General features: G+C 34.5%; 1 protein-coding gene across 1 annotated transcript in view; it reads left to right on the top strand.

Moving 5' to 3' along the window:
- The window catches only part of Cnbd1 (cyclic nucleotide binding domain containing 1), a 332,377-nt gene extending 329,598 nt beyond the window's left edge, over nucleotides 1-2,779 (top strand). Inside the window, exon 14 of the mRNA XM_051155903.1 lies at nucleotides 2,663-2,779. Coding sequence (XP_051011860.1) covers nucleotides 2,663-2,779 — 117 coding nt within the window. The remainder of the gene's footprint in view (nucleotides 1-2,662) is intronic.
- The last annotated feature ends 21,456 nt before the right edge of the window (nucleotides 2,780-24,235 follow it).

The raw sequence follows: 24,235 nt of genomic DNA, 5'->3' as shown, positions 1-24,235 counted from the left end.
TGATGGTCCATATTTTTTATGTATTGCATTGATGTAATTCTCTGACATTTCTTGAACCTATTCATCAACATGACTCCTTCTACAATGCTTTTTGTTTTTAACTATGAAATAATCAACTTTAAGCATTACTTATTTCATAATATTAGAAAGAAAGAGAATTTTTGGCTTAAAATATAAGCTTCACTTCCATGGATCTGAAGGTCTTAGCTGTTCATATAAATTCTCTGAACCAAAATTTTTAGAATTTTCAGGCTCCTGGACACTGGTTCTAAGTGCTTTATGCATTCCAGTCCCCATAGGATAAGTCTTGTACCAGCACCATAGATATCCTTACTATCGACTTTATGTAAATAATGCTACTTTGAGTTTGAAAAAATAGTATGAAAGTCTCTGGCATATTTGGAATTAGTAATTTCAAGTTACTACAGAAATTCTGTTAATCAAGTTTACTTAAGATGCCAAATTATTCCAGGATTTTCAGGAACAGAGTTGGTGAGTTAATATGTAATAATTTGAATCACTTGAATGGAAAATAACTTCATGGTAGGATGAGTAGAAAGAAAAAGCATATCAATCTTTCAAGTAAAGAGTTATGGTACAAGGATCAAATTTCCACACTTAACACAATAGTATTAACTTACTGAGCTAATGAGAAAAAAAATGAACAAAATTGTGCCATAACAGAATGAACCACATTCAGTCTTTTGAGATCAGATATAGTTTCAACATAATTATATTATCTTGTAAATTAAATTAGTGTTAACTTGAGTATTATTGATTTCATAATTATTTCATGAACATTTGTTTTCCCAGTTTGAAGCTATTTTTTTCAATGGTTAAAAATGTAATTATTATACTTGTTTAAGTCAAGCTGTAATGCAATTATTAACATCTGTCATGAGTCACAAATTTTTATTAAAAATACTTTAGAATGATCTTCAAAAATCAATAACTCCTCATCTTTCACAGTTGTTGTAAAAGTTAAATGGAACAACTTATATAAGTAACACAAACCTTTTGCTTCCATTTACATTTATATCAACTGTTTTTAATTATCTGTTTCTTATAGTAAAAAGCAGCATAAGTTAAATGAGCCATAGAATAAGATATGCTTATAAAATACGAGTGCCACTCTTCAGATTAACTGTTTCTTGCATTGTACAAATAATGCTTTGTCCTTGACATTCTTCACCACAAAAGTGCATACCTCAACCCACGGCCTGGTGAGATAAAGAACGGCTGCCTCTCACTCTCACTATAGGTCTTCTTCCACCACAATCAGGCAGTGTGGGTATTCTCTTGACTTCAGAAGATGTTTTCTGAACTTATGCCCACAGGTCTCCACTTGGTGCACTGGTCAGGCACAGTTCAGGATCTACGGACCTCTTCCAAATAGGCACCATGGAGAGGAATCCATGATGAAGGCAATGAGTGTTAACAAGTGAGGGGCTAACAACCAGGATGTAGTCTGAGTAAATTATAAGAAAATAAAAATGTTAACACGTCAATCAATGTCTGCACGTCAAGCTCAGGGAGCAGTGGTGAAGAAGAGAAGAGTGGCATTGCCAGTGCCAGAGGATGAGGGAGTTTGCTGTGAGATTCTGTCTCTTAGTAACCTCAGAGTCTACACCCATAAGATCTCACCGATGTAACCACCTAAACACAAGCCGAACAAGGACAACAGCCATAGACATGACAGAGTGGACACAGAAAAGACCAAAAGCCTCAACCCTATAAAGAACCAAAGGAAAGTAGGAATACCGAGAATGCGAGACATAAGTTTTCCTCCAAGAACACCACAGCATTTGGTTGTCTGATGCCAAATGGTCATCCCTGAAAACATACACATGAGTAACAAGAACAGACTGAGCATGTTATGTATAATATATATACATTCATATATATGCACGTAATAACTTAATAGAAAAAGATGCCATGAATTGGAAGAAGAGCAAGGAGGGGTAAATAGAACAGTTTATGGAGAGGAAAGGGCAGTGAAAATGGTATAATTATATTAAACTCAAAGATAAAAGAAACAAAAGTTAATACCAGTTCTAAGAATTGTAAAAGTTAATGGTCTTGAGAAGTTACAGGGCTCATAAGATGGCTCAGCAGGTAATGATGTTTGTCACCAAGCCTAATGATCTGTGTTCAATATAATGAATCAATATGGTAAAAGGAGAGAAACAAATGCTGTCCTCGAAACACATAGACACACACATATACATATCTATATGAGTGCACATGACCACACATTTTATGCACACATACACGTACATAATAAATGCTATTCTTAAAAATAATAGAAATAATAAAACTAAGCCATTAAGTACTATTTATCTGCTTCTTATCAATAACTGCAAGAAAAAACACATGTTGTAAATAATAAGTTATACATTATTTTTTCTCTGTAATTGTTTTTGAATATTAAGACTAGCTTTACTGAGAAATTATTTATAGACATGGATATTAAAGTAATTTCAGTTCACAAAATTTTGTAGAATTATTCCTCATATATTTTGTTCATTTGAAACTTACTATCTCAAAAGGTCTATGATACTTATTGTATTTGTATGGAATTTATGTTATTATTGTTATAACATCAGTGTTTAAAGATGATAAGATTAGTTAATTTTAACAATATTCATTTTTCTTTTTATAGAATAAGACACTTAAAAGAACCTTGGATTATAATGGAGTTCTTCCTGGTTTTGGAAAATGGGAGCATTACTGGAAAACCATCCCAAGGAATCTCAAGGATACTCTTGTCAGTTATTAAAGATACCAGTCTTATTAGAGCTGGTGCTTCCATCTTTAATATTGAAATTATTTTTCACTTTTAAATTTATTTTTAATTCACTTTAAATAGTTATAATCATATATAAAATTATCATATATCTATTTTATTCCCTACAATGGATACTGGTTAATAATCTTGCTAGTGGTTTAGTTATATATTACTTCTCAACATATTTGCTTGGAATGTCTAAATTATTTTTATTTTTTCAAAGGCTTTTCTTTTTTCTTTCCATTAGTTTTTTAGAGACAGAATTTCTCTGTGTAGCCTTGGCTGTCCTGGACTCACATTGTAGACCAGGCTGGCCTCGAAATCCACCTGCCTGTACCTCCTGAGTGCCGGGATTAAAGGCATGCGCCACCACTGCCTGGCTCAAAGGTTTTTCTTTGTGAGATATTATGTCATAACAGAATATAAGTAACATCTTCTATACCAATGATTTTAAATTTACCAAATTTTTAAGTAAACTCGATTTTTGCATGTAAATTCTAAGTAGAGATATTAAAATATAATACCACATTTTACTTCAGTGTAATGCATACAAATTACAAAACAATATTTGCCTATGAAATATTGCAGTTTTTGCTAGAATCTTAAAATTGTCCACATTCATAGCAGGTTCACTCTGTGTTAGATACTGTGTATATGCAATGATAATTTCTACCAAATAGAGTTGCATAAAATAATTTTACTAAGTCATACCATTCTAAAATATCCAAGTTACAGTGTATTTCTACAACTCTTCAACTTCCTTCTTGCCATTTTGATATACATTCCTTGCACAATGGATTCTTCTAACTTCTGTAGTACCTTCTCCCAGAAACCATATAATATATCTCCTTGATTGAGCAGTTTACACTTAAAATTATTTTTCTAGTGCTATAGCATATGCCTCACTGTATTTGTTAATTCATATAATACATAAAAATTTCTAATACAAGCAAAAGGTTTTACAGTGAAAATAAAAATTATATATATACACACACACACACACACACACACACACACACACAGAGAGAGAGAGAGAGAGAGAGAGAGAGAGAGAGAGAGAGAGAGAGAGAGAGAGAGAGAGAGAGAGAGAGAGAGAGAAACATTCATTTGTATACCCATATCTCCTTAGAAACAGGGAATTCTCAATTCAATATCAATTTAATTTGAATTGAGTTTTAAAGTAAATTAAAACTCAGATTTTAAAACACTATCTTTATTACAACAAATGTCTTCAAACACAAAACATTTTCAAATTATCCCTATTTTTTTATTAATTTATTCTTGTTACATCTCAATGGTTATCCCATCCCTCGTGTTCTCCCATTCTTCCCTCCCTCCCATTTTCCCCTTATTCCCCTCCCCTATGACTGTTCCTGAGAGGGACTTCCTCCTCCTGTATATGCTCATAGGGTATCAAGTCTCTTCTTGGTAACCTGCTATTTTTCCTCTGAGTGCCACCAGGTCTCCCCCTCCAGGGGACATGGTCAAATGTGAGGCACCAGAGTACATGAGAAAGTCATATCCCACTCTCCACTCAACTGTGGAGAATGTTCTGCCCTTGACTAGATCTGGGTAGGGGTTTAAAGTTTATCACCTGTATTGTCCTTGGCTGGTGCCTTAGTTTGAGTGGGACCCAGGCTTTTATATTATGTTTATTTTAGTTTTTTCTTTAGGATTTGGTTTTCATGTTTATATTAACCTTGAACTCATTTGGAGCACAAGCCAGCCTTGAACCCACATAGCAACCAAAGTGCCGGCATTACAGCCATGTGCCAACAGGCTCAGATTCTCGGAAATCTCCTAATAAGTAATGTCTTATAATATTAACAGGAAGAATAAAAGAAATTAGTGAGTAAGATTACTATAACATTTACAAATATTGTGTATCAATTATACAACATGTATAGAAGACACCTATTAAGCCTCACATGAGAAATTGAAATAAAATGGACATATGGTCCATTGGTCTATTCCCTTTAGGGTAATTGATGTACAGAAGAAAAATGTAAAAAATAGATCATGTAGTCATGTTATAATTCCAACTGTAAACATGGTGAGAACAATGGTGTGACTGAGAAAATTATGCTTAAGTTACTTTTAAGAGATGATTTCATAAGTAAATGCTTGAATTTTTAGAGAAAAGCAGCCTGTCTAAGGAAAAGAAACTGTCTAGTAGAAGGATATGGAGCACTGCATAAGTTAAGAACAAGTGCACCATAGTTCCGGTGCTTTCTCTCCATGGCCATGTCCAAACCAGGATTTAACTGCCCGGAAACAGCAGATAATGATGTGGAAAGTGATAAGGTCAAAATGTGGCAGGCAGCTGTCATTTGTCCCAAGTCACAGAAAATCTCATTATATGCGTAATAGTTCACTATCTCCATCTTGGAAGTTTTGCCTTTTGTAAATATGGTGGCTTTTTCATTTCTCACTAGATACACCGATTATATACCTTTCACAGGAGACATTGATATGATAGTTAAACATAGCTGGTATACTCTGGACTTAAGCTTTGTAGTGTGAGAACTACAGCTCAGTGAACAGTTTAATGCAATAAAATAATCCAAAATTATTGGTACTTTAGACAGAGGTTACAGTAGTGAGAACTTAGATGCAGGTGCACAGCAAAAGTAACAAGATTAAAGTAATAAAAATTAAAAAAAATAAAAAATAAAAAATAAAAATTAAAAAAAAAAAAGAAAAAAGAAAATAACAGTGCATGCTAACTGTCCAGACGAAATATAAGAGGCTTTTGAGTAAGCAATATTAGGAGTGAGTACGGAACTACAGATTCAGAAATTTTAGAAGGTAAAAATATAAAATCATAGGGTAGTTTTTAATAAAGAGAGAAGAAGATTAGAAATGGTTTAAGTCAAGATGCTTACATATATTTAGACCATGTGACACCTATACAAGCACCAAATCTTATTTTTGCCTTCTGAATAGCCACAGACATTTACATAGAGAAAGGATATTCTGTACTGCTGAACTGTGAAGTCTGCTCTACTCCAAATTCTGCAGAAACTCAAGTTTAATGGTACAGTTGCAGTACTCAGGTTTTAGAGGTGGAAGCGTCCACATTCAGTTCTACATTGACAAATTGTTGTCTGAAGTGCTTTTGAGCTCTATCATTGTGAATTAAGTGTAAGTGAATAATATTGACATGGTGAAATGGTCATAGGCACACATATATGTGTCATCTGTATATGTATATATGTACCCCCACACACTCCTAATTACTTACTGTGTGTTCATATTTTTAAACCTCGAACAATTTTCACATTGACAATACGTGAGATAAACTAGATCGAGGAGCAGGAATTCATGCTAAGAGAGCATTATGACTTCACTCCTTTTCTTTGTTTATTGATTCCATCCCCTTACAGCCTGATCCCAGCCCCATCCTTCCTCTCCTCCTGGTCCCTTTACCTTACATTATTCTTCCCCTCATTCTCCCCTTTTTTCCTCCTCAGAGCATGAAGAGTTCCTCCATGGGTAACACCCCAAAATGGAACATTAAGACACTACAGAACTAGGCACATCCTTTCCCACTGAGACCAGATAAGGTATCCCAGTTATGGGAATAGGATCCAAAGGCAGGCCTCAGAATCAGAGAGAGTCCCAGCTCCAGTTGTTAGGGTATCCACATGAAGACCAAGCTACACATCTACATAGGTGCAAGGGGCCTAGCACCAGTCCTCATGGGCTCTTTGCTTGGTGCTTCAATCTCTGTGCGCCCCATGGGCCCAAGTTAGTTGACATTGTAGGTCTTCTTGGGGAGTCCTTGAGCCACCTACCTCCTTACGTTTTCTTCCCAACTGTTCCATAGCAGTCCTCGAGCTCTGTCTAATGCTTGGTTGTGTGTCTTTACATCTGTTTCCATCAGCTGCTTGGTGACACCTTTCAGAGGAGTTAGTCATGCTAGGCTTCTGTCTACAAGTATATCAGAGGTGCATTAATGTGTCAGGGATGGTTCTTTCCAGTGGAATAACTCTCAAGTAGGCCCAGTCTTTGGTTGGCTATTCCCTCAATCTTTGCTCCTGCTTTCCCTATACATTATATAGGCAGGAAAAAAACTTGAGTTGAAGCTTTTGTGGGTGAGTTGCTGTCCTTCCTCCATGAGAAGTCATGCCTGGCTATAGGAGATGGCCACTTCAGGCTCCATATCTCCCACTAGGAGCTTCAGCTAGGGTTGCCTCAAAGACTTCCTGGAGCTTCCTCTATTGCAGGTCCCTGACAAATCCCAGAAATGCCCTCCACCTCCAATTTCTGTTCTCTCACCCAGAGCTCTCTCCTCAGCTAACCTTAGTGCTAATAATTGCTGTGCCTGCTATCTACCTCACCTTTCACCTACAGAGTGCCTCATTTTATTTTCCCTTCTCAGTGTGATTCAAGCACTGTTCCTCTTTGCTACTTAGCTTCTTTGGGTCTGTGGATGGTAACATGGTTATTCTGCACTTTATGCCTAATTTCTGCTTATAAGTGAGTAGATATCATGCGTGTCCTTCTAGAATTGGGTTGCCTCCCTTAGGACAATCTTTTCTAGTTCCATCCATTTGTCTGCAAATTGCATGATGCCCTTCTTTTTAATAGCTGAGAAATGTTCCATTGTGTAAATGTATCTCAGATTCTTTATACATTTGCAGTTGAGGACATCTAGGTTGTTTCCAGTTTCTGGCTATTGTGAATAAAGCTGCAATGAAAATAGTTCAGCTAGAGTTCTTGTGGTGTGGTGGAGAGTCCTTTGGGTATATGCCCAGGAGTGGTTTGGCTGGATCTTGAGATAGATCTATTCCCAATTTTCTAAGACACCACCAGATTGATTTCCACAGTGGTTATACAAGTTTGCAGTATTAAATGAGTAAATGATTAAGATAGCATGAAAAACTAAACACAAACATATTTAAAATATTTGTGATTTCCAAGAATAAAAGAAATATTCAAAGAAATTAGGGACCATTTTGGTTATATGTAATTAAAGAATTTATTTCCTTTTAAACTTCAAATCATTCCAATAAGGAGCTCTGGAGTTTATTGCTTGGTTATATTTAAAAAGACTAGAACAATGTTTTCACAAGCATTGCGCACATTTACTAGCTTGAGGGCAAGGAACTTAGATTTTGAAATCTCTTAGAGATCTTTTGTATTATAATTCTATATTTTCATGGTAGTTCAAATCACTTCAGATTGTCAAAAATTTTACAGGAGTTAGCTCTACTTCATTTATAATGCAAGAGCTCACCAAGCACCTCAAATCTCAATTTGTTTATGATCTGATACATTTTCATTTTTTGGGAAGCATGAATGATTGAAAAGAACTGTACCCACGACTACATTATTCATAAAATGAAGGTGAAAGAACATGTCAGAACAGACACTAAAGAGAAAGCAGTAGAATACTAGTGTTGCACACATTGTTTACCATGTTTCTAGGCATGTCTAGACTTGGAGTATATTGTTGAGTTGTGGATATTTTTCAGCAACCTTGAAGAAAATTCTGTCCTATCATGGTGGGTGAGATCATATGACATGGCTAGAAGTTTTTAGTTCCTTTCCATTTAGGGACACTCAGAGGGCTTACAAAATAGACATCAATTTATTAGGTTATGATGGATTACATTTTATCTTATGCTCCTGGTATAGAAACAAAATAATTTACTAAAATATTACTCTAACTGCCTTTATCCCTTTGTACATAAAAATGGCAATAGAAGCTTTCTTATGTGCCTTTTTAAAGATTTAATGTTAAACTTTCAATTGTATGTGCATGTGTGCACCTATGCACATGAAAGAAGGGCTTGTAGATGCCAAATGAGTGTGTCAGATTTCCTGAACCTCAAATTTAAAGAGATTATAGGCTGAATGGCAAGGTTGCAGCAAATATCTTGTCTTCTGTAGGAGTGGGAAGAGCCATTGACACTCTCGAGCCCTGAAATTGACCATTTTTGTTTGGTTAACATGGGATGCCCTAACGATGAAAGTAAGGGCTATATCTGTCTCTGTTGCCTTCCTTTGAATCCCTTTCCCCCTAGCTGGATTGTCTTGTCAGGCCTTAGTGAGAGTCCTAGTGCAACTTGAGGTACCTGTGTGGGTTGGCCACTGGGGTCCTCCCCTCCTCTGAGAAGAAGGATAAGGGGAAATGGGAGGAGAGGTTTGTTGGGGAGGTTAAGGGAAGGCATAGAGGGGAATGCAATCAAGATGCAAAGTGAATAAATAAATGTAAAGTAAATAAATAAAATACTCAACATATATTCAACAGAAGGAAATACAACATTGTATAGAGTTATAAAACATGACTAACTTGTATTTCTCTTGGTATCAATTAATGCAGTTCATAACTCTCATGAAAACCCTTAGGAGAAAAATCCTATAATCATATCAATGTATATATAAAATAATTAATATATATCATCTCAAAATAATACTTAATCCATTTAGTTCATTTTTTGTTCTATTCATTGAAGACTTCTAGTTTTCATTTACATTTTATGTGTGTCAGGTTTATATTGAGTGTATTAATTGGGGTGATATCCATGCAAATATTTTCTATACCTTTGATTCTGCTTGTTCATTGTGAATAAATGAGGGTCCGGTATTATACTTTGCAATAAACTGAGAGTTGTCAAAATAATTTATTATATGGCTAAAGTGAATGAGTCTAAATCTAGTTCAGCTAGAAATAAAATAATAACAATGCAAATAGTAATTCCATAATATCTGCCTCATCTATTCCACTGGTCTACATGTCTGTTTTTGGGACATTACATATAGAAAAGAACAGATTAACATACACAAATAAGCATCAGTAACACAGGACATAAATAAAGTCAAAGAAAAAAATCACATGACCCTTTTGGTACGTACAAAAAAACTAAAGTATTAGGTTTTTTTTTTTTTTTTTTTTTTTTTTTTTTTTATCTTTTTCTGTATCTGCAAAAATGGGAATTTGCTAGTACATCTCTTATAGTTTATTGTGAAGATCTAATGTATTAATGTTTAAAAGGTTTTAATTGATCCAATCATATAGTAATCAATGAATTATATTAACTCATTTTTCTTGAGAAAGTAAAACACAAATAACCATCCTGAAGTGTTGTATAAAGAAGGAAAGTAAATAAATGTAGTAGATAAAGGTGATGCAGTAACTTACTGTTTTGTATACAATGAAAAGACAAAATATTCAAATAATATAATATTTAAACAGATCTAAATGAAGTCAGATATACCCACATAATGGGCTGGAGAAAAAAACACATAGGGAAATAATATAACTTTCTTTTTTTTTTTTTTTTACTCTTCACCTTAACAACTTTTTTTTTATTAATTTATTCTTGTTACATCTCAATGTTTAATATAACTTTCTAAACAAGAAATTCAAAGAATAATCATCAATAACAAAAAATATTCTGGAACAATAAAATTAAATTGTTTTAACATTATTATACAATACAAAGTTACTATACACAGGCCTATAATTCTCATTTATTAACAGGGGGTTATTTCTTTCTATAGAAGTTTCTATCATAAAATTTATTGAATTTCAATAAAATCTGTTTTGGTAACTAGGCAGTGAATCATGTTTTCCCTTGACTCTATTTATGTACCTATTATGCATATCAACTGTCTATGTTGAGCCTTTATCACATTAAAACAGACACTTCATCCAGTGATAGGAGATGAATCAGACATAAAGTCAAGGACCTATAGCCATCTCTAGCAACCTGACTCTTGACAAACAACCTCAGATGCTGAGAAATCTGGACCTGTACTGTTTCTGTCTCTTACACATCACCAAACTAAGATGAAATAATGTAACACTAGAAACAGTGTTTCAACCATGGGGAGATACAGGAGAAGCATTTCAAGATAAACACAGAGGCAATTATTTCACAATAGGAATAAATCAGTTTAAGACATAACATCAAGAAAATATAAATGATATTCAATGGAGTTTAATGTTTCTACTTATAGCAAAATATATGATGAGTAGGAAGAAGTCTATAGATTGAGAAAAAAACCTTCTTAGCTATTACTATAATTGGGGAGCAATATACAATCTATATAGAGAGAACGAAAGCAACTATACACACAAAAAAAGTGACTCATGATTTATGGGAGAAAGACTAAACAGTTTCTTCAAGTAAAGAATTATAAATGGCAAATACAGACATAAAATGTTAAGCACTTTGCTATTAGAACTACACACTTCAAAACCACACTGATAAGAATACATTCTTTACAGTTTCTGACTCTTTGCTCTATGCTTGGATGACTCTTAGATGTCAGCATTCTTTGTAATCAAATCACGTGGTTGAAGCTCTGTTAAATAAGGATGGCACATGAAAGTACTGTTTAACAGTGCTTATTTAGAGAACACTATATGAATGTCTTCATTATTTAAAAGTAAATAATTTCATAAAACACAAGCAATACATTATGAAAAATTGGAACTCTATCTTAAGAAAACTAAAGCTTTTATAATAAAAGCTCCTTCTAGGACAGAAAGATTTTTAGACATTTTATTGTAGTATATTTGTATTTTAATTATTCATAACTTTGATTTTCTGTGGGTTTTTTAAAACAAACCAAATAAGTGGTTGTAATCTGCATCTAGAAATAATGTGGAAAAATAAGTTGATTTATACAAAGTATAATTCACTCATATTACAGACTATGTCCTAACAATGACTCTAACACCATTTCAACTTTGTTTTCATATTTTTCATACTGGTTTCCTGTTTCTCAGGACTTCAGTGTGTTCCCAAGTATTATTCTTGCATCATTATAACAATAACCTAAGACTAATTAACACTTTTAATACCTACTCACAATTATCTTCTTTTACTGTTTTATTCATCTACTGTTTTATTTCACTTAGTAGTCATCAACATTAGAAAGTAGTGTTTCTTAATGTTTTCTCTTCCCCAGTTAACAATTCTCAGCTTACTTTATAAACTATGAAATTCACCTCTACTATATGAGTCTGAAGACTACATTATGTGACAAGACACATACAATAAATTGTTAGGTTTCTCCAATTTGGAAAGGGGGTGGTAGTAGATTCTGTTTCTAGAGTGATATAAGAAGAAATCAATCATTGGTGTTTGACAGAGTAAAAGCAAGCTATTTTAGAGAAAAGTATGAAACTTAATCTGAAATAAGTTGGGTCTTTGAATTTCAATCTAAATATAGATGAGCACTTTCAGAATGACACATTTCATTTTGAGAAGTAAATATGAAAATTTAGGAGATTAATTAATGAAATCTCTTTGCCTGCATGAATTAGATTAAGCAACAATGGGTACGGATATGTCTTAGAAACAACAAGAATTTAAAAACAAACTAATAACTTGGAATTTTAAATGTTTACGGTCCAATTTCCTTTCTTTTTATATTAAGATAATTTTATTTTTGTGAACTCTAATCCAAATAAAAGCTATTGGGGGTCATAGGGCCTATGTATAACCTACTTTATTATGTTGACAAATGATGATACAATTATGTTACCTTCTAAATATTTATGATTATACACATAGACCTGGGCTGCTTTCAGCCTTACTCAGAAAAGCTTTTAGTAGCAGGCAGCAGCCAGTGGAAGGATGCAAAGCTGGAAAATATTATGAGAATAAACCCATGCATAAATGGAAAATCTTTATTAAGTCCCTTCACCATACCAAGATTCAAGAAATATCATGGAAGAGAAGTCTGAAAAATGTAAGATCTGGGACTAAATGTTGTGAAATACTGTCTTTTAGATGTGGCATGACTTTTGCATCATAAACTCATAGCAATTCTGGTTACAAACACAAGACACTAGGCACAGGACATACGAATCAAGCCAGCCGGGCATAGATGAGGTAAACTATCTTACCTGATACCGAAGAGTTGCTGGCAATGGATTGTTACTGGTGGAGAACGTAGGTACTCACTCTTTACTGAGGATATTGGAACTGGTGGTTGCCCATTCTATAGTGGATGGTCCTATATTCATTCAAAAATAAATTAAATAAATAAAATAAACTACACACTACACACACATACTTATAGTCATCTATTATATATATATATATATATATATATATATATATGAAATTAGGAGGCGGTTATGAGTGATTTGATTAGAATTATCTTGTTATTTTGGCATACTTAATATATTTTTACTTATAGCAGAGGCTCAGAATCCAGGATGACTTTTTAACTTGTGGGCATTTAATCATATTCTCAGCGTATCCTGTGTTGTTAATTTCAGAATAAATTAACCATATTTTTACCATAAAGAACACTGTAGCTAGTTCCATATTCTCCTTCACCGATACCGTTTTTATTAATTTGGCGTTCATAATGTTTCTCAGCTAGTAAATTAGAAAACCAAGTTTGAAATAATTGCAATTAATTCATAACTTAAAAGAGAAATAATTTGGTATTTTTTGATATATTTATCTGATAAAGTGTGAAGCAATTATTAAATAAACTTGATGACACTGCACAACTTTGTCTTATTTCTTATACTGAAGAAAATTATTTCACATTTCTTCAATTTAAAATACATTTGGTAGCATACGTATAGTACAACTTTATGATTATTGGTATGAACTTTCTATTCATGGCTAATATTTTCAACTTTTTTCTAATAGAGGGTTGCTGGGTTTGTGTGTAAGACACTCTAGGTATCACTTGAAAATATCAGGTGATTCTAACACTTCACCGTATTTACATTCTTCAATAAATGTATTTTTTTTTTCATATGTTTAACCATCCTTCCACTTTCTCATAGAAAGTTTTTCTTTGGAGGATTGTATTTTTCAAAGATAGTTGTACATATGGAAATTCTGTCCCATTTGATTCTACAATCTAAAATTGAGATGTCTCAAAGTAAGATAAAGTCTACTGTAATGAACAGTTTTAATTATGGGATTTATACATATAGAATCATCTGAGAAGAAAGTCCCAGGAAGGAATTATCTAGATTAGGTTAACCTGTGAGCATGCTTTTGAGGTACTTTGTCTATTACTATTTTTATTTGTTTATTTATTTTTAAAATTTTATTAATTTATTCAGATTACAACTCAATTGTCATCCCATCACTTGTATCCTCCCGTTCCTCCCTCACTCCAGCTTTAAACCCATTCCCTTCCCCTATGTCTAAGACTGAGGGGGTCCTCCTCCCCGACTATACGGTCATAGGCTATCAAGTCTCAACTTGGTAGCCTGCTTATTCTTTCTTTGAGTGCCTACGGCCTCCCCAACAAGGGGAGGTGGTCAAATATGTAACACCTGAGCTCATGTAAGAGTCAGTCCCAGCTCTCCAAATAACTGTGGAGAATGTCTGGTCCATTGGATAGATCAGAGTAGGGGTTCGATATTTACTACTTGTATTGTCCTCGGTTAGTGCAATAGTTTGAGCCAACCCCCCTGGGCCCTGATCCACCCATCACGATGTTCTTCTTGTAGGCTTCTAGGATGCTCTGGGTCCTTCTATTTTTCCATCTCCTATATTTCTGTTACCTAGAGTCTCAGTAGGATGTTCTTATATCTATCCCAATCACCTGGTAAGTGAAGACTTTCGTTGGGCATGCCTTTTGGGCTAGTGCTCAAATATAAGTGAGTATATACCATGTGAGTCTTTCTCCTTCTGGGTTAACTCACTCATTATGATCATGTCTAGTTCCACCCATTTGTCCACAAATTTCGAGATTTCCTTGTTTTTAATAGCTGAGTAGTATTCCATGGTGTAAACGTACCATAGCTTCTTTATCCATTCTTCAACTGGGGGACATTTAGGCTGTTTCCAGGTTCTGGCTATTATAAGGCTGCTATGAACATGGTTGATCCTATGTCCTTGTTGTGTGTTAGGGCTCTGTCATGGACCACCTCAGTTGGATGTAGGTCCTTGGGGTCAGGAGTTTTTGAAGCATCGGTGGGCAGAAGATAAGCGAATGACAAACATACCAACTCAGGACAAGTTTGAGTCTGGGTGTATTTTTGTAGGCAAACGAGCCGGGTTTTTATATACATTTTGAAATAGGAAAATTTTTTTTGTGGTTACATTTTTTTATACAATTTTAAATACAGGATGAAGTGTAATAATGTTGTAATCGATCTTGAACAATCATTCACAAGTTATTGGATTGGTATCAGTGTATGTTTTCTCTTTATCAAAGGTCACTGTTCTCTCATTAAGTCAAACATCTGTGAGTCAGGACTTATTTTCTTAGCTTTTTTCATCGCTATCAGGAGTTTTTAAAAACATTTTATTTGTAAGTCATAATAAAATTATTCACTGGTGACTAATTCTTAGCCATGTTTTTATTAACAAGTGGAATGGAAGCGAGTAGTAAACTTGTTTGAATGACCCTTGGCTGTAGTTTTAAGTTAAGGGTCTCTTAGCAACACAGTTATGTCTGAAAAATGTTTTTTCTAAGAGAGTAAAAACAAAGGCATAAAGAGAAAGCAGTAGGAAAAACAGTCAGGATGTTTTAAAACAATGAACGCTGTAATCAGTTCCTCCTAGCAGAAACATCAGACCCATTTCCAGGAGGCTCTCTCTTGGGTAGGGGTCATCGCCTCAGTTCCGTGGTAACATTTGTCACACAGACTCCACTGGAGGGATCGTAACAGGGCTTCAGCCACAGCCCACATTATCCACCACACCAAGGAAGTCTGAGGGGCATCTAAGCAGCTTTTTCATTGGAACTCTCTCAGCCTGCTCCTTTCTTGCCTAACACATCTGGGACACAGACAGGGCACCCAGAAGAGCTGAGCTGGATGCAGGCTCCCACACTCATTGTCCACTATCCTAAGGAGGCCTCTGGGGAGACCTAGCTAACATCCTTTGGCTTGGACCTCTCTTTGATTTCACCAGAGCTTCCCGGTCCGTGGAGGACACAGACATTGATCCCATTGGAGGAACCTCAAGGCCTGCTAACACCAGAGATAACCAGCTGGCTTGAAGGCCAGTGCAAGAACACAAGGAACAAAGCTCAGGGCCATACAACACCACTTGAAATCAGTGATCCTAGCACAGCAAGCTCTGGAGATATTACCATCCACAAGTGCAATAAGAAGATTGTAAATTGGAGATGAATAAAATGATAGAAGCCTTGAAGGAGGAAAATAAATAAATGAAACCCAGGAAATACAGAAATATATTCAAAGAGATGAAGGCATTGAAAATCCTATAAAGAAATATAGGAAAATTCAAACAGGAGAAAGAAACGAATAAAACTATTCAAGACCTTAAAAGGGAATCACAAGCAACAAAGAAAACAAAATCTGAGGTAATCTTGGAAATGGAAAACCTAAGAAAGAAAACAGGAACTGAAGACACAAGCAACATTTACAGACTACAAGAGATAGAAGAAAGGAACTCAAGTATAGAAGATATGATTGAAGTTATCTGTACATCAGTTAAAGAAAATATTAAAACAAAAAGTTTCTTGACACAAAACATTCAAGATGTCTGAGACACACTATAAAAAGGCCAAATCTAAGAATAATAGGAATAGAAAAAGGAGAAGACTTCAATCACCACAGCCCAGAAATCATTTTCAATAAAATCATAGAAGAAAACTTCCCCAACCTAAATAAAGAAATGCCCATAAACATGATAGAAGCCTATAGAACTCCAAATATATTTGCCCAGAAAAGAAAATTCTCCCACATCATAATAATCAAAACACTAAACATACAGAACAAAGAAAATATTAAAAGCTAGAAAATTAAAAGAATGAGTCACATATAAAGACAAATTTATCAGAATTACAACTGACTTCTCAAAAGTGACTATGAAAGCCAGAATGGCCTGGACAGAGGTCAAGCAGACACTAAGAGACAACAGATGGATAAACAGATTGTAGGTGGAACTAGAAGAGGAGGGACCAGGTTAGATGAGGACAGGCAGAGTACTGAGAGACAGCAGAAACTGGGGGTCATTTAATTTCTGAGGTATAAATCTAGTCCAATAGAAACTCATAGGAATGTACAAGGGTGACCGTACCTAAGAATCCTAGTAATGGGGGAAAGGTGTGAGAACTGGCCATCTCAGGTAACCAGGCTAGACTTCATTGGAGGGACTGGAACTTCAACCCAGGTACAAAACCTTTAACTTACAATTATTCCTGCCTACAAAATTTACTGGGGTAAAAGTGATGCAGAAATTATATGTGTAGCAAACCAATAACCAGTCCAGCATGGTAGTCTTGCCATGATAGGGAGCTCACCACTGACACTATCTAGAAGGTCAGGAACAGGAGGCTGCATACCCCTGAGATGTAGGATAGAACCAAGCACAACCAACAGGAAAAAAGATGTCAATGATATGACACTTAATGGTATTCTATTATATTCTTAGACAAGAACCTAGCATAGTCATCATTAGAGTGACTTCATCCAACAACTTATAGAAACAGATGCAGAGACCCACAGCCAAACATTAGGCAGAGCTCATGGAATTTTGTGGAACAGGGGAAGGAAAGGTTGGAGGGGCCAGAGGGGTCAAGGATACCACAATAAAATCTACACAATCAACTAACCTGAGCTCATTGGTATTCACAGAGACTGGACTAACAACTAGGAAAACTTCAAAGGTCTGACATAGGCCCTCTACAAATATATTAAACTGTGTTGTTTGGTCTACTTGTGGGTCTCCTAACATTGGATGTTGGAGGCTCTATCTGACTCTTTTGCCTCCATTTGGCACCTTTTTTCCTTCTACAATGTTGCCTCATCCAGCCTTAATGTGAGGGCAGGTGTCTAGTTTTATTACAACTTGATATGCTATATTTGGTTGATATCCCAGGGAGGTCTGCCCTTTGATAAAGGGAAAGGAAAAAGTGGATTTGCAGAGAAGGGACATACCCTCAGGGACTAGTATTAAAATAGGGAGGGGAAATTGTGCATGTAATATATGAGAGTCTTTAAAAAGTAAAGATTTCTGTTTATATTCTCTCATAAGTTTATAAGCTTTATTTGTGATGTAGACCATGTTTAAGTGTTATCTACAGCAGGGTATTTAAACAAAGCTAGTTACTAAAATGTCATTGATGCTCCAAGATGAAACTACTGAAGTGAGATGCATGTACTGACACCTGAATATAGTGAGAAAAGCAAGTGCCAAACATCTGCTAGAAGGGATTATTTTCATGTAAAATGTAACTTGGGTGTTTGCATATCCTATCAAGAAAAAAAACCCAAAAAACAAAACCTCAGTTGTAAATATAGGCTGTTAGAAAAGGTGAGGTGCAGATAGAGTTAGTCTTTTAGTTTAGGCTATGATGCTTTTCTTGCAAGCATAATAGAATACAAACAATTAATATACTTTTTCCTTGATCAAAATTCACCTTTGGATTCAAAATACAAGATCACAGAGATGAGAAGGAGTTGAATACAGAGTCCTTGATCCACTCAGATTGTACTGACTACTTGGTGAATATGGTGTAGGATGAAGAAAATGCAAGGACGTTGCAACTGGAAATTCCCACCCCATTAGCTTTCATATGAGAATTCAAAATACCATAGGCACAATCCTTCCAAGTTTTATTAGAGGACAACACTTCCTTATGACCTTCACATACCAGTATGCATTGAATATGAACCTGTGTTTCCTGAATTTTTAACGACACAATAAAAACACATTGGTTTCTTCTCTTTTGTTCCCTTAAACCTCTACAGGAAAAAAATAAACCATAAACCTTTCTTTTTCAAATAATGTGGGAGGAAAATTTCCTGTGACACTTCTTTTTCATCTCATTATTTTTAAGAAGCTGAGGGATACAAAGAGATGCATTTACAATCAGTTATTCTATGAATTTTGCTATCTAATCTCAGAGAGCAGATACTGCTTAAGAGTGAACATTTTCTGCGTTAGCTCCTTGCTATCCCCTTTCCTGCACTTTCTGTTTATAAGCTTCTTTTCAAAGACAGAATATACAGTTAATTTAGTTGAATACTCTCAATATTTTATGTCACGTTTTAAGTACTGGTCTGCTATAACCTCAATAATTTAATATTTTTATAGGCAAACTAATAATTTATTGGCACACTATCAATTTTTAAACTTGCACAACTAACTTTTAATAGTTAGCAGACAAGTAACAATTTGGAGCAATTGCTTTGAGTAACTGGAAACATTCTCTACAAACAGACAGGATTTGCTTTCTGTCATGCTCAAAACAAATATGCTCTCCTTTGGTTATATGAGCCAAGAGAACGAATGCTTTTTTTTTTTTTGGTCAAAAGCCTTATGTAATATTTCAAACTTCTGCTATACACCCATCTGTGTTACAACACAGTCACAGACTCTCCCTTTTTAAAAGCTAATCCCTGCATCTTATCTCACGGAAGAGCCATGAAATAATCTCTAACACCAGTAAGGTCTTGACACATTGAGATTTAGAATTTTTTTAATTGTAAAATCTGGACTTAATAATTCTACACATAAAGTTTCAATTCTAGTTTATTTTCTCAAACTACTTCTTTAGAAATTATGAATTAGGCACACACATGTACAGAATTGTACTTCACATATTACATATCTGCCTTCTAATCCTTGCCCTCTCTCTGAGGCATTCTATATTCTTGGGTCAGCAAAGAAAATGTAAAGTGTCATTCTGTGTGTCAGACACAAAAAAGCTCTAGCCAATGGACAGGATATTGTTGACAGATGAGTGGAGAGTGTCATCTGACTATCACATGAACTCTGGTGCCCCATATTTGACCACGTCTCCTGGATGGGAAGGCCTGGTGGCACTCAGAGGAAGGATAGCAGGCTACCAAGAAGAGACTTGATAGCCTATGAGCACATAAACGGGGAGGAAGTCCCCCTCAGGAACAGTCATAAGGGAAGGGAGTAAAGGAAAAATGGGAAGGAGGGAGGAATGGGTGGATACAAGGAAAGGGATAACAATTGAGATGTAATATGAATAAATTAATAAAATATATTAAATTTTTTTGGGTTACTTTTAGAAAATAGTTAATTAGCATAGTCATGTACAATGTACTTATTAAAATGTAATTTGTATGTTGTGACAATATGCTACAAAAACAAAGGAAATAATTTTCTTTTAGTTCTTTCCTGCTTTCCTGTTCTCTCTTCCTCCCTCTCCCCTTTCTTGCTTTATTATACAGACTCAACTAATTTTTGAAATTTTCATACATGCCTACAATGTGTTTTGATTAAGTCATTGTCTAAAATTCACCTTCTATCCTTTTCAACAATTGTTCCTCCCAGCTTTATGTGTTTAAAAATACAATGACTTTACATTTTGTTACATGTATGTGTATCTGTGTAGAGCATTCTACAGGAGCGTGGATAGACTCTCAGGAGCTGCACCCCTGAAGAATCCTGTCTCTTCCTTCTTCAAGATCATTGATTGCCAATAGATCCTCAGCTGTTAGTGTTATCTCATGACTTACTTGATTTTGGGTGGTCTGTGCATATAGCCATAGCTGCAAGAAGACCATGTGTGTAACAGACCTTTCATGTCATGCAAATACTGTTTCTAGTCTGATTCTTCATCAATTATGAAAAAAGTAATCTCAAAACTATGGAAACACAAAAGACTAAAGACTTCAAATGCAATCATGAACAATAAAATAGAACTATTATAATAAAAGCAGCATGGCATTGGTATAAAAACAAATTACACTGGTCAGTGGAATAAGACTGTGTGTATTTTTGAAGATCACCAAAACTCATTATAATAATAATCATCATCATATATAAGTAGGTTTTACAATTGGTTGAAATTTTTACTATTTTTTTATTATATATTTGGCTCTTAACTACAAGAAAAAATTATGAAGTCATGACTTTCGGTTGAGAAATTTTGGGGATATGCTAGACTTAATTTTATTAGTGGTAAATACAACAATTATTTTTCTTTAAATAGTTTATATACTATCTTACCGGTAGGAAAGTTTAACATGGTTAATAAGGCAACATTTCAATTAAACTATCTGTGAAAAAATGCTTTGTAAACCAAATGATATACTATTTACTATAAAATTAAAAATCATTATAAAATGTTCAGTTTGAATTTAGGCTTAATCCCATAACAGAAGTTAAAAATTCAACAAACATAAAATATATAATTTTTCTTATAAAAGAATGCTTATTTGCATATGACAGTGTTTTGCAAAATATGGCTGTATTATTAACAATATTAACAAAGCTATCCCAATATATGAAATAAAATAATTAGATACCCAGATATTTTATGAATATGAATATATATATAATATTTTATAATTTTATGAATTATATATAAGGAAATAACTCAGTGAGTAAATTCTCTCCACTTAACAGTGAGAACTTGAGTTTTGACAGGCAGCCTTCATGTGAAAACTAGGCGTATATCTTTCTCCCTAGTGAGGGAAGACAGAGACAGGAAGATCTTAAGGCCCTTCACAGCAACACATTCTAGTCTAAAAGGCAAGCTCCATGTTCAATGAAAGACGATCTCAAAAAACAAAGTGAAGAAAGATAGAGGAAGTAGCCTGAAATCAACTTCTGTCCTCCACACATGCATGCATGAGTAAATACACCTATATACACATATGCACAGATACAAAAACACATAGCTGAAAACCAGACCTATATGTATAGATGTACAAACATATACACACATGCTCATATTCTAAAATATGAAAATGTGTAACAAGTGGATGCACATTCAAGGGTGAGAAACTCTAGTGGAATAATGATTTTTAAATAAATTCTGATTTGACTAACGATTTATTGTAAAATTTACTTTAAAATTATGTGACCATATTACAATATCACAAAACTGAACTTTTGGTTTTGCATAGAAAGTATTCTATCATCACCACTGAAATTGTCAATAATGTGAGACCATCTATTAAGATATTCTATTTATTCTATCTATAGCTCTTGTGCTGATTCATTGAAATGGAACGTGTAAGGCTTTCAGGACTTTATACTTTAGATAAGAGGACTTTAGTGACAAATGATAGTCTTGCAGTTTTCACATATTTTAAATGCAGATTGCGTTCTGCATGATCACAGTCCATCAATTTTCCCACAGCTATAGCGTGGTTAGAAATGCATTACCAGCTTCATGCATCTTGATAAATTTTCAAACTGGAATTTATTAACTATAATATGTTTGGTCTTAAAATATATTTCATTTCATAGTGGACTTGAGAGTGACCTGTCATTTTTGCCCAGAGTGTCTTCTTTTGGTCTTCTAGCTACATCTTCTGTACCCCATGATCTATATATAAGGAATGATTCCATTACTTTCAAATCAGTTGTGTCTTTTGGGAAAAAATAGGCTATTGAAGCAAATATATTTTCAGTTTATTATTATATGTCTGTGTGGATCTTTAAGTAGGATATGAGCAGGCATATTAAACTAACTTTATCCCTAGACACTTCATTTACTTTCTCAAAAACAGATATATAAAATACTTTACGTAAGTACAAATATAAGATCACGGGATAGTATTGCATTTGTTAAAATATAAAAATTAGTTTTTGGTAGATGAGTACTAATCCACGGTTGTTTATAGTAAATCATGTTCAAATCAGTAATTATTCAAACTAGAATGGTTCCAATCATTCCTTTTCTTTGTCATTTGGGTCTGTGTTTCAGAAACAGCCACATAAATTTCTCTTAAAAATGGCAAAATAGAACAAAATAATATGATTTATTGGCAAAAGGCACTACAAAAATTAACTTTAAATTAGATAGGTCACATTGTGCTAAGTTCACTGTACAGATTGATTGAGATTATGGCATTTAATGAATATGTGTTGTAAATATATTAAAGAAAGCTTGAGGCAATCACATAATTCTCAAAATTGTAAAATATTGATGACTGTATCTGAATCTACAAAAATATCCCTAGCACTCTGATGAGTTGGTAAATTTTGTGTCATAAGCAATGTTTGACAAGATAAACTGAGAGCAACATTGCATATATGCAGTAACAGGAGCCCAGTGAAGCTTAAGGCTGAAAACAGAATAACTACAAGAAATAGAAGCAGATATGGAAAGTATATGTATGAGTGAGCAAATGGAGAATCAATATCGATTGATTATTTTGAAACAATGAGTGAAATCTGGTGAAAGAGGAGAAGCACTGTTGATATTCCCTCTCACTGGAAAGTAAAATAATCATAAAACAATTAAAAACTTTATTAAGAACAAAACTTTTACAGATCTCAGCCACTCTTGTGAAGATGTATCCAAATAGATTGCAATTGAGTTGATGAACTGAATAAGGCACTTTACCCTCTCCAGCATGGGTAGACCTCCTCTGATATCTAGAACAAAACCAAAACATGATATTAGAAAAAAAACCAAACCAAAACAAACAAAAACAAAGGGCCATTATTTCTGTTTTTACTTGACTCTGATCCTTAATCTGAGATATCTACCTTCTTCTGGTATTCCTAGTTTGTAGGCCTTTATATACAGACTATGATAGACACTGTTGCTCTTCCAAGTCTCAGGCATTTAAACTAAACCATGACTTACCTTCAGTCTATTTAATGTGGACTACAAGAATTCCTGACCTCCAACATTACATGAACCAATTCTTCATAACAAATAAACATGGAATGAAAACTTTTGGAAAATGAAGCTTCAAATTCTTTGTCTCCTTTATTGTTACTGTGAAAAACTGCCTGATAGCAGGATTTAGTTTGGCCCTTGGGTTGAAGGCACATCTATCAAGAAAAGAAGGTATGGTTGCTGCTGCAGCTTAGTCTATATCATTTGCAGAAAGCAATCGTTGCTAGGAATTAGAATCTTTATAATGTACAAGTGACACACTTCTGTCAACTAAGCCTCATGTCCTAAAGCTGCCATAACCTTCCTAAACTGCACAACTTGCTAGAGACTGAGTGTTCAAACACAGGGGTCTCTGGAGGCTATTTCACATTTAGATAATAGAAGCTACTGATCTTGGGAGAGGTAGTATTGAATAGTAGTGACAATTTTAGAATTTTGGTTTCTTTAAAACGCAGAATGTATTTTTGTTGTAGTCCTAGGTGTAGGGATGTTGGGCTGTCTGTCCTGTTCATGGTACCTGTCCACGATTTGCTTTGTGCTTTAGCAGAAGTGTGGTTTTGCCATCTATAGCTAATTTCTATGATTGTGTGATGTTTGGAATCCTTGAAAATTCAGAGGGTACATAAATGAGAGGTTGTGTGGGTGGTTGTTGGTTATTTAGGGAGATTGTTTGTGATTTGTTAGTAGCCCATATCAAAGAAGAAACAAGAGGAAATAAATTAGATTCAAGGATTTTTCTAATTCCTCTTTTCCTACTATTCTTGTTCCTCTTCTATCTAATGTTAACAGGTAAGAAAGGGGGCATAAAGGATGGAAAAAAGAACCCACAAAGTAGCAAAAGACCAGCTACAAGTGGTGCTTCAACCTAGGGCACACAAGTTAAAGAAAAAAATGAGAAATGCTGTAAAG

This window comes from Acomys russatus, chromosome 2, assembly GCF_903995435.1.
Source record: "Acomys russatus chromosome 2, mAcoRus1.1, whole genome shotgun sequence".
In the NCBI taxonomy this organism is placed as follows: Eukaryota; Metazoa; Chordata; class Mammalia; order Rodentia; family Muridae; genus Acomys; species Acomys russatus.
The sequence above is the reverse complement of the archived record's forward strand: the minus strand, read 5'-3'. Positions and strand labels throughout refer to the sequence as shown.